At 37.3% G+C, this 19,146-nt stretch overlaps 1 protein-coding gene across 1 annotated transcript in view; it reads right to left on the minus strand.

Annotated features, from left to right (window-relative positions):
• Positions 1-16,643, minus strand: part of LOC121329775 (phosphatidylinositol 4-phosphate 3-kinase C2 domain-containing subunit alpha-like) — a 34,977-nt gene extending 18,334 nt beyond the window's left edge. The window contains exons 1-4 of the mRNA XM_041275557.1: positions 16,557-16,643; positions 4,521-5,755; positions 1,753-1,853; positions 772-929 (exon numbers count right to left, since the gene is read on the minus strand). Of these exons, the coding sequence (XP_041131491.1) occupies positions 772-929; positions 1,753-1,853; positions 4,521-5,663 (1,402 nt within the window). The 5' untranslated portion in view covers positions 5,664-5,755; positions 16,557-16,643. The remainder of the gene's footprint in view (positions 1-771; positions 930-1,752; positions 1,854-4,520; positions 5,756-16,556) is intronic.
• Between the last annotated feature and the right edge of the window lie 2,503 nt (positions 16,644-19,146).

Here is a 19,146-nt window from a genome sequence, read left to right on the forward strand (position 1 = left end):
AATGGGCCGCTCCAAAAGATCCATCTTGCAACATACTACATTGAAATAAATTGCACTTTTTAGTGCTTCTCCATTACCATATTCTAAAATATGCAAAACTAATTCCTTATAGTAATCTAGTTTCTATACAAAAGCTAGTTCATGCACTGCCTGCACTCACCAATCCCACACACAATTCAAAATGAAAAATACACTTGTGTAAGTATGCCAGTGCCAGACGCAAGTGAAATGCTTGCTCTATATGGTCTATGCAGAAAGATGCTTGACTGGTTTACCCTGTGGCTTTCTTGTTTTCCTTTTGAGTTTATCCTTTTGATGGAAATGTATGACACAAACAGAATGAAAGTGAGGCCAGGAAGAAAACATTCTTGCCATGGCTGATCACAATATGGTTGAAATGTACTTAAAAACACTGCCAGAAGCTTCCAGTGGGCTGAAGCAATAACACAGTTTGACTACTTAAGTGGATGGTTCCTTTCTATCAGGTATTGCTCACAAATGCTTGTTGTGCAATCGATTTGGAAGACAAAAAGAAATCCAGGCTTTCCTGCATACTGAGTCAGAGCCTTGTTTCCTAGAATAAATTGTGATTACATAACTAAATTTGTTATGTGGGCAAAGAAATTGTTTTTTTATTGGAAATGACCGGTCTAGGTTTTAAATTTCCTGCAATTTTAGCTCAGTAAAGTGGAAGTGACCCCTTTGAAATGAAACACTTGTTATCAGTCAGTTTAGCTAAGAAATGCATCAACTTATTAACAGAAGACCTACCATCACAAGTAAACGTGACCGGCTGTTGAGAGCCCTCTATCTCTATTGAAACCTTGATGCTGGCGTTTTCTCCGTTCATGTCTCTCTGAAGCATGACAGGACTTAGAACATAACCAGGATTGGTGGAAAGATCGTCGTGTGGGAATTTCAACCTCAATCTAAAAATAAAAAAGGCAATCAAAGTATGATCACATTATGAGTAACAAAATAAATGATCCATTGACGGGAGACACAATGAATAGTAAATAAAGTAGAAGACAAAGCTACTCTCAAAGATATGCAGGTGCTCTTTCACCCTTCTTTTTTTTACAAGCATAATACGAATAAAAATAAAAACAAAAGTAAAACTACTATTGTAAAACGACACACTTTTAGGACACATTTGTAAGTGCCTGGCCCTCTGGGAGGTGCAAAGAACAGGCAGTTCTGAAAGGTCATAATAATGCTGAACACCAGGGTTAAAAATGTACCAACAGCACATGACTTTAGTTATAAAGTATAATAAAAACAGCTTGGAGGAAAGACAGATCAGCAGGTAGCATCCACAGAACACAAAAAAACATTTTCAGAAATCACAATGTGGGACACTTGTATTAGATTTTCCCAACATTTTTCTGTTTTTGCATTACAGTAGGGAAATCAAAATGTTTTACAACTATCTAAAACTAAACTGCAGTTCCTTAATTCAACAAAAGGAATGCCCTCAAAATTAAGCGGCCATTTTAAATGAGCCTCACTTGTAGGGAAGTGGTGGAAGACAAAAAAAAAAAAGGAAATGGTTAAGCAGTGGTATGTCCTGTAACTCTCCCTCAGAAAGCATTTGTGAACAATGAAAGTAGTGCTACGGTTTGCTTGTTTTACCTCCAGAGAAAGGTCCATAACCAAAAGCTCTTTGTCTAACTTTTGTTTTGGTCTCCTTAGTTACTGTAACTGGCCCTTCAATAATTCAACAAAGTGACCTCTTAAAATGGATTCATTTACTTGGCGATTTCTTCACAGAAAGCCTCCACCTCTTCATTCTGTGCTTCCAGTTCTTGCAGAACATTGTATGCTGTTGGTGAACTTCTGGTCCCTTTGTCAGTCTGCAAAGAGGCAGAAACATTTATTCAGTGATGGTTAAGAAATACGTAGTAATTAACTTTAACTGTTTTTTTACGTACTGCTGCAACAACAAGTACCACTAGAATGGATTTCTTTCAGCTCCAAAGGATCTCAAAGTGCATTAGAGCATTTGTACAAATGAAAGAAAATAAATGATACTGAAACTCAAACATCACTTTTACTCCTTAATGCGGCTGTTATTTTCATAAAACAAAACATTTATGGTAAAATACCAGTACCACATGGCATTATTCAATTACTGTACAGGTCTCAGAGGCGCACACCAGTTCAATGTTTAAAATTAGTACATCTACCCTCACACAAAATAACTGTGCACGTGAAGATAGGTGCTATTACTGTAATGCAAACAGAAATCTAATAAATCTACTATACTGGGGTGGTCTTATGGTGTACATCCCACCCCATTAACAGAATTATCCAACCACAGTTCTCCTCAATAGCTGCTGTTTTCTGAGCAGCCATGTTGTGCTGGGTGGTTGACGTCAGTCATGCCATTCTCCATTTTGTGTTTGTTTGCTTAACAGTATTGGACCACTTCATCTCACTGGGGAGATGGGGGAAGGATTTGCCACCATGCCAAATGGGATTATAGCCTTATACAGCAAATAATTGTGATAGAAAATGATGTATCCCTAATTCAAATGAAAAAAGCAAACTAACACTGGACATTTCTAACTTGAAATTACTTTATCGCAAAACAACACCACAGTACCTGCAGCACTATGGAAAACATTTCAAGGGCTTTTCCTATCAAGAGATCTCGCACATTTATGCATTGCTTTTAAGAAGATAAATTATAACAAACATAAAGTGTACTTTTGCTTCTTGACAAATACAGGCTAACTGATAAAAAATGTCCTTGGGACAAGTCATTAAATCCATGAGGGAAACTATTTTAATTGTGTTCAGAGTAAATGAAATACTGCAATCATGCAAACTGAGAAACAGTGTCTTCACTTTAAATGGCTTGTAGCTGTAGCCATTGTAGCTAAATGTGCATTAACGATTCTGTTTCTCACAGCTACAGCTGCAGCAGCCAGCATAGAATGATATCATGTCAATAAACAAAAGCTCACATCTGCTACCTCGGCAGATTGCTGAGGACCAGATACAGTTAGAAGCTCTTCAACACTTTCTGACTATAGATTAACCCTTTCTTCTCCTGAAACACAAACCTAAACCCGTAATAAAATCAACACTATAACATAAAGGAGAGTACCTGGCACTCTAAATTGCCAAATTGGTCAACAGAAAATTCTGTGCTATAAAACCATTACTGTTTCTAGTTTTCACTCAGGTGTTTTAAGACTAGCATGCCAGTGAAGCTAGACAGAGCTGATTTCTGGCCAGTGGACACTTATCGACAGTATCGGTTTACAGTACAATCCCTGTCATCCCAGGTTAAATCCCCTATTTGTAACTCCTACACTGTACTTTTCAGCAACTGCATTACATATCTGACCCTGACAAAAACAGTATTTCCTGACTTGGAGCTTTCATTGTATGGATGAGAACATCATTCAGTCAAGGGTGTGTGTTTTTTTTCTAGCAAGCTCATTTCCTGTTGCATTGTGTTGGTCATTCTTTCAGCCAAACTGAGCTTTTGTTTGCTTTTGGGTATGTGGTGTGAGTGAATTAAGGCTCTATTTACATCATGCAGCTAATTAAGTTTAATGAGCTCATTTATACCAAAAAATAGACTATTCCTGAAATGTTTAGTACGGTAAGCATCTGACCATTTCTGCTGCAGCCCAACATTGAGCAGAACTTTCATAACCTATGCAGTGGGAAAGAGAATCTTTTGGGGAATAAAAATTGGGGTCTTGTCTTCAGGAATAATCTATTTTTTGGTATAAATCAGCTCATTAAACTTAATTAGCTGCATTATGTAAATAGAGCCTTAATTCACTCACATCACATACCCAAAAGCAAACAAAAGCTCAGTTTGGATGAAAGAATGACCAACACAATGCAACAGGAAATGAACTTGCTAGGAAAAAAACACACACCCTTGACTGAATGATGTTCTCATCCATACAATGAAAGCTCCAAGTCAGGAAATACTGTTTTTGTCAGGGTCAGATATGTAATGCAGTTGCTGAAAAGTACAGTGTAGGAGTTACAAATAGGGGATTTAACCTGGGATGACAGGGATTGTACTGTAAACCGATACTGTCGATAAGTGTCCACTTGTTCATATAAGCAGAAAACTGAGATTAAAACGCAATGCATGCTTCAGACTATATAATATGCATATAGGGCTTCTGATTTGGGGTGTTTTACCACGACTTAAAAAATTTAATTGATACCTTTTAAGCCATTAGTGTATCTCAAACACAACTGAGAAACGCGTTAATAGTAAAATTGATTTCCCAATTTAATTCTTAAAGGAGAGTATAAAAGGTTGGGGTAAAACACAGAAAATCAGAAGCCTTATATATAAAATATATATTTAAGCAGGATACAAATGTCTAGATTTTTTAATGAGATTTAAGTCCAGCAGCTGGCTATGTTTTAAGTCATCTTAAAACACAGCAAGATGAAAAAACAGTAAGATGTTAAAACATGAATATAAAATTAGAGTTAAAGAGTAGAAGTAATCATCACACTCAATCTCTTCACTGTACCTCAGTGGTTTGGCCAGGAATCTTGGGAGGCTGAGCATTTGTAGGCCGAATATTTAAAGACTGGCTCCTTGTGACTGAAGTTCCAGCTGGCGATTTCCCATTGGGATGAAAGGAGGCTGACCGGCCACATTTTCCAGGAGGAAAACTGCTTTCTGGAGTACTGTCATCCTGCAGCACAGCATCCCAGGGGTCCCCTGCAACGTTGGACTCCTCCTTCACAGCTCCCTCTGTGTGTTGTGCAACCTCTGCACTGTCTAATCTTGGCTTGCTGAGGGGATCAAGATCGAGCCACTCAAATTTACTCATGTTCGTGTTTTGCGAAGTCTGGAGCTTTGGGATCATAGCCTTGGTGATGGCAGATTCCAAGTCGGTGCTTGTCGATTTCCCGTTTTTTAAGTATTCCGAAGTGCTGGCTATTTTGTCAAACAATTTTGCCATTTCAGGTGTAACAGGTTGCTGGTACACTGGCATGACTCCTGTTGAGTGTAACGGCGCCGAGGCCTGGAGTGGGAATGGCATGTACTGGGGCTTCGCGGGCAGGTAAACTGGTTCTGGAGCTCTGTAAGACGGCATTCTCGGATTAAATCCATCCTGAAAAGGGATGCCTTGCTTAGGAAAAGCTGCTGCAGGGTAGAGTGACGTCGGGATGACTGGCCCAGGCACTGCTGAGTTTGCAGACCCTGTCAGTCCAGGGTTCCACTGCCCTCCATGGAACGGAGTCTGGCTGTACAACTGACCTGAAAACGAAGAACTTAAGACAGGGGTTCCTGGTAAAGTTGCAGGCCTGGGTGCTTTATTGTCAGCCCCAAAGTTGTCATCCAACAACAGTTTCTCCAATTCAGCATTCGTGAGCTTTTCAACATCAATGTCTTTGAATGCATCCCTCTCGGCTCTTTTCCTGGCATCGGACTCTGGAAAGACAATGAGGTCCCTTTCTAGTCTGCTGGAGGTCAGGGCTCTCTGGTTCGCACCATTACAGGATGTTTCCAGGTTAAAGGTTGTTTTCTTATCCCTCTGTAGCTTTGCTAAAGCTTCAGCCTCCATCCGCAGAGCCTCCTCCTTCCCAACATCTTGTGCCCCACTTGTTCCCAGAGCAGGAGAGACATTCTGTTTGAATCCATTGCTGCTGGATATTTGGGCCATTGTGTCAACTAGCAGATGCCATTGATAAGATCCAAATTGATTTTCTAAAAATGTTGCAGCTGATGGTCTCTCAAAAGAAGCACTGTAGATTTCTGAAACGGAAAACAAAACACGTTACCTGCATTTTCAAGGTAAGAGCTGCGTGAAGCATCCCTCATGAAGTAGTAAAAGGTTTCTTATTCCTCTACTCAGCCAAGCCTAGTGTACATTCTAAACAATCCTCCTTCAATTAAGGATTCAATTAAGCCAAATGCACAGAATTACTGCAGTGTGTCATTTGGTCTTAATTGTGTAACTCACTATTTCACCCATACCTCAGCATTCATACAGAAGAGAAATGACATCAATTTTTTTTGTTCTCCAAAAACAGATTCTTCCTTGTACAGTACACTTTACTGACATTGTGTGAATAGAAGGAATTTTACACCCACACGAAACTAATACGCAGAAAAGGAACTATCTTTTGTGCTGCTAATATCCTAACCTTTAGTATGCTGGGAGGTTCAATGCTTTCACAATGGGATTAGACGTCATTCCTCTGTGTAGTAGACTGGGATCATCTACCCAATACCTCCTCACTCAGTCAGGCAAAGTACCAAGATTGACAAAAAATATTGTCTCAGAAGGTTATGCCTTACAAGCGGAAATTAAAGCAGTCATTTCTTGTCAACATGACCAATGTGAATTAACTTTATACTACGCATGTGGTTGTTCTAAAGAGTATTTATTTTTCATATTTCAATGGCAATATTTCAATTGCACAGCAGCAGTGATATCACAATAATGGCTGTCAAGCTTTGACTTCAGAGCTCCTCACAACAGCACTGTTCACTACTGTGCGGTTACAAGTAGAAAAATGATCATTCTCTGCGTGTATCTCTTCATCCCTCAGAGTTTGTCTTCCCTCGCACTCTTCCTCATTATTTATTATCAAACTGTGAAATAAGAAACCTCTGCACAGTATGCTCTCAGTCCTGGTCACAGAAAAGTTAAAGAACATTTAAAGCGCATATAATTTGGAACTGCATCCTGCTTCTTTGCAAGGATTTGTTTAAACTCTCTGATGAGATCTTACTGTCTTCTAGGATTTTTCTGTTCTGTGTCATTTGCTGTTCAACCATTACACAGAGATGCACAGATGAACATTTCAAAAGTTTGCTTGCAATGTTTTAAGGTTATTATAAAGGAAGTCTACAACTGAAGTTGCTGCTTATTTTTGGCTTGTCTCCACATTCCTCACATACCAGACTGAAAAATCTATTTTCTTTTCTTTTCACAGCAACAGATCCGAAGCAAAACTCGTTCCTAGCATAAAGCTAATAAACATTAATAAACACGAAGTTTGAACAAAATCTAAAGCTAATAAAACAGTGCAATCTAAATATAAACCTATCAAGTATTCATAGGGAAACCCTCACAGTAATTCAGCTCATGATAAATAAAAAGATGCATCTGATCTAAACAAACACAAATAAGATGAAAAAAGGCCTACCGTATGTTTTAAAAGCACATAGGTTCAGTTCAGTAGAAAGCTGGCAATAAAAATAAATAAAAACTTGCAGCTTGTGAAATATCGGTGGAATGTACAATAACCATCCTATGTGGAAGACTATATTAAGGATATTTACCCTCTTTGCTAAACTACTGCACAGTTTTTTTTTTTTTTTTTTTTAAATGCTGTACCTGAACCTGAAGTTAGCATGATTTTTGCTAAGTACACGAGAATAAAAATGGAAATCCCCCTCCCCCACATCCTTTTGGAAACTGAAAGCTATTCTTCAATGGCCAGTTTTGTTGAAACATGCTTTGAGATGGACTGTTTGGAATGTAGTACCCCAAGCAACTGAAGCCTTTGACATTCCACTATCCATGATTGTCTTTACTTTTCATCTGGACGCTAGTGAAAAGAGATATCCTTGAAAGACTTAACGGACCTGAAACATTACTGTTTATTGTAAACAACACAGATATACTTGTTTGTGTGCCATGAATACCACTCGACCAACAGGAGCGGCTGCATTGCCCTTTGGGAGGGAAAATCAGATGAAGCTTGATGTGACCTTTTATATGTTGACTACACCTGCTTCCATATGGACTGTCTGAACCGCACAGTCCTGCAAGCCAGTCAACCCCTTTGTTATTAAGCCTGTGTACAGTACCCTTCAAATGACTTGCACTTAAGTTCTTATCAGTTCACTTGCAAAAAATACTCTTGGCCTATTCCGCTCTGGTATTTGAAATGCTCTAGACGTTCAACTGAATGGCTTACTTGTAATAGCAACCCTTAAAACAACATTGACAGGATTAAGGAACTAGTCTTGTTAACACCTAGTGGCAGAGTAAGAAACAAACAAAATCATGGTACTAGTTCTAAGGACTAGTACCTTTTGAAACTTCCTAGTCCTTATGTAAACTTACTAGTCCTTATGTGAAGTTCCTGAGTTGGAATCAACAACAGCTGTTGGGGTCCATAAAATAGTAGGCTCAATTTTATTTTCCCAAAAAAATTAACACTTATAAATGTAGATTTTTTTTATTGTATTAACAAAAAACAAACAGATACAATAAATATTAATGCTCATTCCCAGATACATTGACTTGGTTTCTGCATTTGCCTTCCCCGCATTCTGAACCCTAATAAAGTCTGTGTGGACAACACCGTTGGCAGCATACGTCACATAGCATGTCACTGCCTCAGTAATGGAACTATCTGTAGAACCGTACAAGATAAACTGAACAAATATTTAGAGGTTGCCATTCTGGTTAACTGGGCTTGATGCTGGGTCCTTGCAATAGCACGTATACACTCCTGTGCCTGTTTAGAATTTCTATAGGTTTTCCCTACATTTAATCCTTTTGCCTCATCCAGGTCACACATCCATTGAAAATCAGAACACGGTCATGCATGCTTTGCAAGAGCGTGAGCGGTTCTAAAAAGCACTTTTAGCTTAAAAAATCACAGAGGTGTTTATGGTGTGTTATAATTGTTACGCCTTGTTTGGCAGTCTTTGCCTTTATTAGTTTTAAACATGTTATAATGATTACTTGATTTTTCATGCAATTTAAAAACAGACTATCTTAAGGTAGACGACCCAGTCCAAATGTGCCGCTCTGGCTTTTGTCATACTGGACACACACCTTGCAGTAGATCTTATTTTCTAAAGGCTGTGTTTGCGAATCATCGTCTTTTTTTTTTTCTTTTGTGGTGATCGCTTGCACATTTTTGTAACATTATATAACACTTATTTCAAAGATGAAATACACTATTACTTGCATTCATCGTCATGGTTTAAACGTAACACCGAAAGTTTCCAAACTAAATCTACTTTTTAGACAGCCGACAAAACAGTATAAAAATGGCAAAACATTTCCTCACGTTAAGTTTCTTTGAAAACAGACCATATAAAATTGTTCTAATAATATTTTACAATACATCTTGTAATACAAATATGTTGGTAACAAGACAGTTAAGCAATCATCCCTTAGTGGTCCATTTATTCAGCACTTGTCCGGTGCGTCAGGTCCAATTTATTTTCACACACGCTGTTTATTTTATACTTTCTGTTTAAAATATTTTCTCAGAGTAAAACAGGTTTAAAAGGCACTGCATAGCAAAAGGACACTCAGTACTGCATCTCCAGCCAAGCCCCACCCCTTGTTTGCTGCATTTTTCAAATAACCCTTCATAGTCGTGCATACTGATAAATCCTCTCCTGATCACTCGTTTTATCACCAAAGTCCTCAATAATGTGATCCAAGTCATTATTTTATTATTATAACATCTCATAAAGCTCTTCAAATGTCAGTGATATTGTTTGAGCGCTGGATGCGGAAGCAGCTGTCTTCTTTGTTTGTGTCCGTGTTATCTCTGTGGTGCAGTGGCTATGTGTACTGCTCAGATACGCCCTTTTTTTGGCTTCTCTCGGCTCCTATCGGTCTCACTTGGCTTTTTCCGGAGAAAAAACGAACAGAGACTTGTGCTTGACGTCTTTTTGATGATGTCGGACAGGGGCCGACATAGGACTGGAAATGGAAAATTGTAATGTCGGACCTGGTCCGACACAGGACCGCAAAAATTTATATTATTAGTTGACAGATAAAAAATAGAAGATTTATATGTTTGTCTTAAAAGATACCAGGAAGATTTAAGAAAAGGTTCCACAGCCAGAGAAAGATAAAACACATCCTGGTGCATTTCAAAGCAGAATTATTTAAGTTCAAAAAGCTACCGCAATCAGCTTTGCTTTGGAATACTGAACTAGTCTGGAATATTGCCCCCTGGAAGAGGTCCTGTTGACTGTGTTAATATATTGGTTGACAACCACATTATATTCATGTGACCCACTTCATAAAAAACTGCAGGAAACAGCTGACCTGCCTTGCAAAGTCGAGACACTTATCAATAAACTGGCAATGGTAGCAGTAACTACTATTTGCCAACAAGGCCAATTAACTTTGTGAGCAGTGAACACAAATACATTCAAACTTTGACAGAACTCCAGCCACTATCCATCCAGAAAAGATGCTTTGGGGATAATTCTCATTCACAAAAGAAACCATTTTTTGCCAACATTCAGCAATACTGTCTGTTTAGTGACCAGAATATAAAACACAACAAATTTCCTACAAAGGAAACAAAATCGTCGGCATACCGAACTTGGCTCAACACTAGGAATATTCGACAGAAAACATCTAATATTTAATATTGGTAACAATAACCCACAGTTAGAATAGCAGCATTGTATCAAAAAAGTACCAGCATTCAAAATCATGCATCATTTCTAATAAAACAACAACAGTTTAAAACTTGTATTTTTCAAACTGCAATGAGTTTACCTCATCAGAGGCACCAACTATTTAAATAGCAGTATACTACTAAAACATACAAGAAGCACTGAAACACCAAGAGAGATACAAATTGTTCTCACTATTCACACAGAAGAAAACAATACAACTGATCAAAGTACATTTATGTTTTTGTAAAAATGCATAACCACAGCAGTAGACCTTAAAGGGTTTTACAATTTTACAAAGATTGTAAGGTTGCATGTTAAATTATAGTACTGCAAAATGCTTGGGAGTGTGCTTCCCACTTCAGCTTTAAAAATTAGGTTTTATATTCTAGTTCCTGAAAAAGAGATGGTGAGAAATGATAATAAAACTCATTCAATATATTCTCTTATAAATACAATATATTCTCTAGGAACACAACTCACATGTTTCATGTGTCACTGTATTTTTTTTTTTGTAAAACCCACACTCTTGTCTCTACACTTGCACAAACTGCACAAATCTGCTAAATACTCAGTTCCTGGGTGGTGGATAGATTCCAAGTAGGGAGCTAATAATTGAGTGCAGCTTTACACACCAGGAGTGACAGACTCCAATTTATTTCAGTGTCTGGTTTGTCTCTTCGATTAGTCCATACAGTTGGAGCACCATGTCTGTTCAGAGCTGAAATGCAATGTGTGGACAATATTGCCTTCATAATGCTTTAAGCTTTAAGTTCCTATCCGAGGTAAGCGTTTTGTTAGTAGTGTTTCCCAATGAAATACAGCACTCCTAACGTATCTAAGCAAAGAACTTTGAATTCAGAAGCTGAACTGCTCACTTCGGCATGTAAACTGAGCAGCAGCAACTCATTTAGGCTATTCTCAGTAGGTTACAATTGAGCTGAGTTGACAAAGAGGGGGTGAGAGACTTGCTTGGAATTCAGTGAGTGGAGAACGAAAGAAAAATAAAATATCAACAATCCACGTCAACCACATGGATACTGAACTGACAAATTAGGTAATTAACAAAACTATTAATTCTGGTCCTGGACACGTGTGGATGAACAAATAATGTGTGTGTGTGTATATATATATATATATATGCCAGTCGCCTTAGATTGAAGAATAATACTTAACTACATTAAGACGACACATGAATATGTTAATAATTAATCACAAACCCTGGAACACTGGAAATTATATAGTCAGAAGGCTTATTGCACTGGTTCAAAGCTTTAAACTGAGACCTCTGAACTTTAACTGCATAGATGCTGACGGTTTTTACCGAGATCACATAGTACAGGGCTTACAAAATCGCTAGCCTGACGTTCCAGGACAACCAAAAAAATCAGTCGGACAACATGTTTTTTTTTTTTGGCTGCCTCCCCGATGGGCAAATCTGTTTTTTTTTTTTTACTCTATAACAAGATAACGTTCTGTGCTTTAATCAAACAGCGGTTTCCCAATCGAGATTCCACTCACAGATCATCCCGGTAAAACACGTTTAGAGGGATCAATGTTTTTCATTGCTAATTCTTGAGTGATTTCCAGGGTGACATACACGAACACATTGCTTGTGACCAAATCCCACGAGGATTGCCCCGTGTAACACCCCTGACAACTCGAGCAATCTTATCTAGTCAGTGCACTGGTATGTCACGTGACAGTGTCTGCTCACTGAAACGAAGGGTAAAACGGACACTACGACAGCCAAGGTATACACTTTTATATTGAAGGCTATGGTCAGATTTAGCACGTAGCATGTTAACATCACCTTTTTCATTTCTTTAAAGTGATTAATAAAATGTACCGGTAATTTTATTTTAAATATATGGTGCTTGCTTGTAACTTACAGTACCGAGTGTAGCAACAGTCTCGGGTCCAAACCGTCAGCCGAGTGTAGATATATTTACATCCTCACTATACTATATATTTACATCCTCACTACACACACACACACACACACACACACACAGTACTGTGCAAAAGTTTTAGGCAGGTGTGAAAAAATGCTGTAATGTAAGAATGCTTTAAAAAATAGACATGTTAATAGTTTATTTATCAATTAACTAAATGCAAAGTGAGTGAACAGGAGAAAAATCTACATCAAATCAATATTTGGTGTGATCACCCTTTGCCTTCAAAACAGCATCAATTCTTCTAGGTACACTTGCACACAGTTTTTGAAGGAACTCGGCAGGTAGGTTGGCCCAAACATCTTGGAGAACTAACCACAGTTCTTCTGTGGATTTAGGCAGCCTCAGTTGCTTCTCTCTCTTCATGTAATCCCAGACAGACCCAATGATGTTCAGATCAGGGCTCTGTGGGGGTTATACCATCACTTCCAGGACTCCTTGTTCTTCTTTACGCTGAAGATAGTTCTTAATGACTTTAGCTGTATGTTTGGGGTCCCTGTCATGCTGAAGAATACATTTGGGGCCAATCAGATACCTCCCTGATGGTATTGCATGATGGATAAGTATCTGCCTGTACTTCTCAGCCTTGAGGAGACCATTAAATCTGACCAAATCCCCAACGCCATTTGCAGAAATGCAGCCCCACCTCCTCCATGCTTCACTGTTACCTGCAGACACTCATTCGTGTACCACTCTCCAGCCCTTCAGCAAACAAACTGCCTTCTGCTACAGCCAAATATTTCAAATTTTTTCTCATCAGTCCAGAGCACCTGTTGCCTTTTTTCTGCACCCTAGTTCCTGTGTTTTCATGCATAGTTGAGTTGCTTGGCCTTGTTTCCATGTTGGAGGCATGGCTTTTTGGCCGAATGTCTTCCATGAAGGCCACTTCTGACCAGACTTCTCCGGACAGTAGATGTGTGTACTGTGTTAGGATGAATGGGATATACCCAGAATACTGGATGCAGCATGCCACAAATAGGGTACTGTACTTGTAATTCTACTTTTATTCACAATCTCATTATTATTATTTTGTGCTAGTAGTGACAAATACTGTAATAATAAAGAAAATAACAATAAAACAGTACTAATATTATTAATAGTTTAGCTAATGCCTTTATCCAAGGTGACTTCCTTAACTTACTCCAGCAGCTTATGTTGTTCATTTTGGACTGTCCTTTTACTACAGCGAACAAAAGGCTTTGGACCCAAACAGGGTTGTTATAGCGAGGATGTACTGTATTTAGTATTTGACTTATATGCTTTATAGACAACACTTGCACATTTTAATATAAAATGTGTGTACATTTGTTATTTCATTTTTGTTATTTTTCACCACCCATAGTGTTCAACATTTAACAGAGGGTATAAAAGTTTGGCTCAGAATCCAATATCAAAAAAGTAACATACTGCATATAGTATACTTAAATATACCTGTGCCAACATTGTCTGGTTTTAGTATACTATTGGTACAATTATTCTGTCCTATGTTGGCACAAGTACTGTACACTTGCAGTATGCAACTTTGTATATTCTTTTTAAATAATGCAATGTAGTTCTCAAATATTGGACATTTCTTAGATTGTATCTTACTTCTCTTTTGCATACCTGCATTGTCTCTTACTAGACATGCACCTCCAGATTCTGACAAATACTTTAGAAAACCAGGAGCAACTTCTGCTCTGGATCAAAAAGCTATAATGCTCTCCGGCTGCCCGCCTATGTGGATAACCATCAAAAAACTAGTAAAAACTAACTAAAACACAAGTCTGGGGAAAGAAAATGGAAATCTAGAAAAAAGTATGGAATTTTGAAGTTGAAAAAGTATATACGAACATAGGAACATAAGAAAGTTTACAAACGAGAGACCACTCGGCCTACCTCGCTCATTTGGCTGTTAGTAGCTTATTGATCCCAGAATCTCATCAAGCAGCTTCTTGAAGGATCCCAGGGTGTCAGCTTAAACAACACTACTGGGGAGTTGGTTCCAGACCCTCACAATTCTGTGTGTAAAAAAGTGCCTACTATTTTCTGTTCTGAATGCCCCTTTGTCTAACCTCCATTGGTGACCCCTGGTCCTTGTTTCTTTTTTTCAGGTTGAAAAAGTCCCTTGGGTCGACATTGTCAATACCTTTTAGAATTCTGAATGCTTGAATAAGATTGCTGTGTAGTCTTCTTTGTTCAAGACTGAATAGATTCAATTCTTTAAGCCTGTCTGCATATGACATGACTTTTAAACCTGGAATAATTCTGGTCACTCTTCTTTGCACTCTTTCTAGAGTAGCAATATCCTTTTTGTAGCGAGGAGACCAGAACTGAACACAATATTCTAGATGAAGTCTTACTAATGCATTGTAAAATTTTAACATTACTTCCCTTGATTTAAATTCAACACTTTTCATTATATATCTGAGCATCTTGTTTCTCTTTTTTATAGCTTCCCCACATTGTCTAGATGAAGACATTTCAGAGTCAACATAAACTCCTAGGTCTTTTTCCATAGATTCCTTCTTCAATTTCAGTATCTCTCATATGACATTTATAATGCACATTTTCATTGCCTGCATGCAGTGCCTTACACTTTTTTCTATTAAATGTAATTTGCCATGTGTCTGCCCAGTTCTGAATCTTGTCTAGATCATTTTGAATGACCTTTGCTGCTGCAAGAGTGTTTGCCACCACTCCTGTTTTTGTATTGTCTGCAAATTTAACAAGTTGTCTTGCTTACTATACCAGAATCCAAGTCATTAATTTAGATTAGGAATAGCAAAGGACCTAGTACTGATCCCTGTGGTACTCTACTGGTTACCTCACTCCATTTTGAGGTTTCTCCTCTAATCAGTACTTTGTTTTCTACATGTAACCACTCCCTTATCCATGTACATGCATTTCCTTGGCATGAGATACCCTGAGATATTCTTCCTATATTGAGTCAGTGTACTTTGTACAAATCACAGTCCATAGGTCAATTATGGGCAACATTTTGCGAGCCCTGTAGTAGCAGGTGGCTTAATCATTAATGATGATGGGGTTAGTTGTGAACCACAAGTAAATCTTTCAGGTTTAGTCTTCATGGACCACATTCACCTAACCCTGCTATTCGATTTTCCATAACAGGCAAGGATTTAGGAGGAGCCTATACTTCAACAAACCAACAACAAAGCACGTGAGGCAATTACTGAATAGTTTGAACCTCAGGGCATGCTATTACATAAGTGAACACTATGCTTGCTCTCCAATGCAATTCCTAACCCCTGAATTCTGATGTAACTCATTAGTATCTACTGTATGTTGACTAGTAAAGATCAGTTTAGTCTTACCAATATCACACTGCCCGCTATTGATTTTTGTTCGTTTTCTAATTTAGTCCTCTAAAGTTACTTCTAATAATTATATATATATATATATATATATATATATATATATATATATATACTATACACATACACTATAACACCACATACACACACACAAACATTTTCATATCAATGGACTGTATTGCATTAAAAACTATTGTTATCTTGTTTTTAGAGAACATGGGCTTATAAGTTTACTCAATACCAGTATACTGTGATTTTCTTCAAAGTTTAAAGCAAAACCCCATTATTACCAGTATATCTGTAACGGTTCCATCCAATTCGACATCATATAGCAGTATATTATTATTCAGCCTAGTCGTCTAAATCCCCTCCCCATCGGCTCTGTCTATGCGCCGTACAAACTGTAGTCTACGTACTATGAAATCTACAATAATATTAACTATGTAGAATAATGTACGGAATGGAGAAACTCTATGTTTTTATATTGTTGTCCGATCCACAGAACGACGACAAACAAGAACAAACCGAAGCCCTAAAAAGAATCCTTCTTTATCCAACAAAGAGCAACTGTACAGATACACTAACAATTTCCTGTAGCATACACATATTTTTATTTTATAACGGTGTTGTGACAGAAATAAACTGTAACTTATTCGCGAGTTAATTTACTTAAAAGACAAAGACAACCCTGAACTTTATTCTTCACTGTGATTGAATTATTTTAAAAAACATCAACAAAGCAACCTGCCAGCAAAGTGCAGGAGACAAAAGAAACGGCCTTTATACTCGCAAAGCACGTCCCGTCAATCACACTCACCAATCGCACACCAAACTCAACTTTTCCAATGGACTACTTTACACACACAAAAAAAATAACATATTTCCTACCTTTCTGATTCGGAGATGTGTGTAGCCATTTTCCTGCTGTTGAACGTATCCATACACAGACGCGACGTCAGTTCCTGTCAGCGAAGCTTTTGCCTCTTACGAACCAGCGAGCTGGGGATGGTGTAACAGTGACACTATCAGATTTCACAGAAGAAGTACAGTATACTGCGTTTTATCATATCTATAGACCTTGCAGAAAAGATGCACAAACATGTTATTGTGTGTATGGTATGAGCCTTAATAATCTCAAAGATTTAGGCAACTAGATATTTATTTATTTATTTTACAGTCTGTGCTAAACTTTCATGTAACCCTTCACCTGACTAAAAACTGTATCTTTTATATATTTATTTATTTATTTATTTATTTATACTATACATTTACGATATACCTATTACATTGCAACTAGCGTTGAAAAAAGGAGAATTATTATTCACTTCTAATTTAAAAGGTAGCTGATCTTAATGAAATCCAAATGCATTATGTGATTGCGATTAAAATAAGTACTGTAGGGTTTGAAATATCTTAAAATAGTGCGGTTATTACCTTTTATAGCAATAGCATACATGTAAATATACTTTTCTAAAAAAATAACTAACCTTCCCTTACAAATCATTTAACTAAAAAAAAAAAAGAAACACACAAGAAAAATATACACCAAATTCAAATTCAGTTTAATAATGCAATTACTGCATGCATATTGTTTTAACATTCAGTATGGGCCAAAGGGGGAAAAAAAAAACACACAAAATAATTGCAATATAGACATACTGACGCAGATAATAACAGAATGTGGATAATTATCTCCAGATTAATATCGGCTAGCACTCAAGAAAAATAATATAACATTGTGGGAGACGATGCATGAAGTGAAATATTTATTTATGGAGGCCAGAGGTCAGCATTGCCATGCAAATTGTTCACTAAAATATGGAGAAGTGCTGCATTTGTTTGTTAGCAAATTCTGCTGTGACTATGAATGCACTGGATTAGAAATGTTTTCCCAAGGTTTATCAACTGAGCCTAATTGCATTGCTCCCATCTTAATACCCCCCAAACAACCACAGAAGTAATAGACTATCAGGCTTTCAGTAAAACCTGGCATGGTTCAAAATAATAGGCAATGTAAATTCTGTTTCTATCCCTGGAGTTAATATAACACTTGTAGCAGTTCACAGCAAGAGTTGTGCAAATTGTGCAAAAGTGTTTGCAATTAACATTAGTAGTAGCTTTGTTTCATCAAAATATGTGAGAAGAGGTTTGTTCCATTGTAAAGATTTAATTCTCATAGCAACAGAACTGTCTGTTCAGTGTTTTGTACAGCTCTGTACAACAGCAGTGTTCTCCTTTCTGTGTGTGCATTTAACTGAACTACCCAGCCAATATCACAGTGGTTAATTTATTACCATGAATTTATAAAGAACACCATAGAAATATTCGAAATCAAACCGAGTGCCAGATCCTGTATTCCTGATAGTGGGTAGAGCAACTGAGTTCTACACCATGTATTCCCTTGACAAGTATAAGTAGAATGCAGAATATGTAGAATGTACATAGAATGCAAATCTTCACGTTGCCTTTCATAGTGTGAGATTGTTATATGCTACCCAGTTAGCACGTCATTGATTTGCAAGAGATCTTTAACATAAGCTGAGTCATTATCACTGTGCTGTCTAAAGCGCATAACAGGATATCTCTGTGAAGATGCTTCTATAAACTAAAACAAGGTTTTACAATTGAATATAGCAAGGTGCACTGTTTAATGGAAAACAAGTTTGTTTTTTAGCTTTTGTCCTGTGACCTGATGGGATCAATGGAATAGAAGCATCTTTTTAAAACGAATTGTAGGATTTTCTATATAATCAATACTTATTTCACAAATTGCCCATTATCCAATGACAGCAGTAGCCAGCAGATGTTGCAGCGTGATAACTAATCATCAACGTCAAAATGAGAATAAGGGAATGGCCCTTAAATCTATTTAGAATCAATAATACATTGCATATACAGTAGTCTAAGTATAATGTAACCGGCAGCTATGTATTAAACATCAAACAACAAGAGGAAGATATGTGCACAGGGGGTTGTATGTTATTAAGGTACATTGTCTGGTTTAATTTTTTTTTCAATTCTTGCGCTAGTAGTAGACAGTACTGAAACTATGGGGATTTTAGAATTGCGGCTAGATTATGTTTCAAAAACTACCTTTGTGGAATTTAAGAAAGCTAGAAAGTAAACAAGGCATGTACTTGTTGAAAATGTGTACAGTAAATTATGTAAAAATGTAGTAAGCAGTATGAGATTGAACAATATACATAAATAATATGAAAGATCTGAACAGAAACAAAAAATAATAAGCCAAAAAAAAAGGTTTAATGTCATAATCTCTATACAGTGTATGTATATTATCCTCCAGAAAAGTTAACAGATCCAGATCAAGTAATCTCAAGAATAACCCAGACCATATGGTGTACCACCTGTCTGTAGATACTATTTAAACATTATGTGATTGTTTAACAAACAAGATTACAGCAACCTCAGAATGTACATGCTATTCTCCATTCTTAATCAGATTGCAGTAAATAGCCTA

This window comes from Polyodon spathula, chromosome 17 (assembly GCF_017654505.1).
Source record: "Polyodon spathula isolate WHYD16114869_AA chromosome 17, ASM1765450v1, whole genome shotgun sequence".
In the NCBI taxonomy this organism is placed as follows: domain Eukaryota; kingdom Metazoa; phylum Chordata; class Actinopteri; order Acipenseriformes; family Polyodontidae; genus Polyodon; species Polyodon spathula.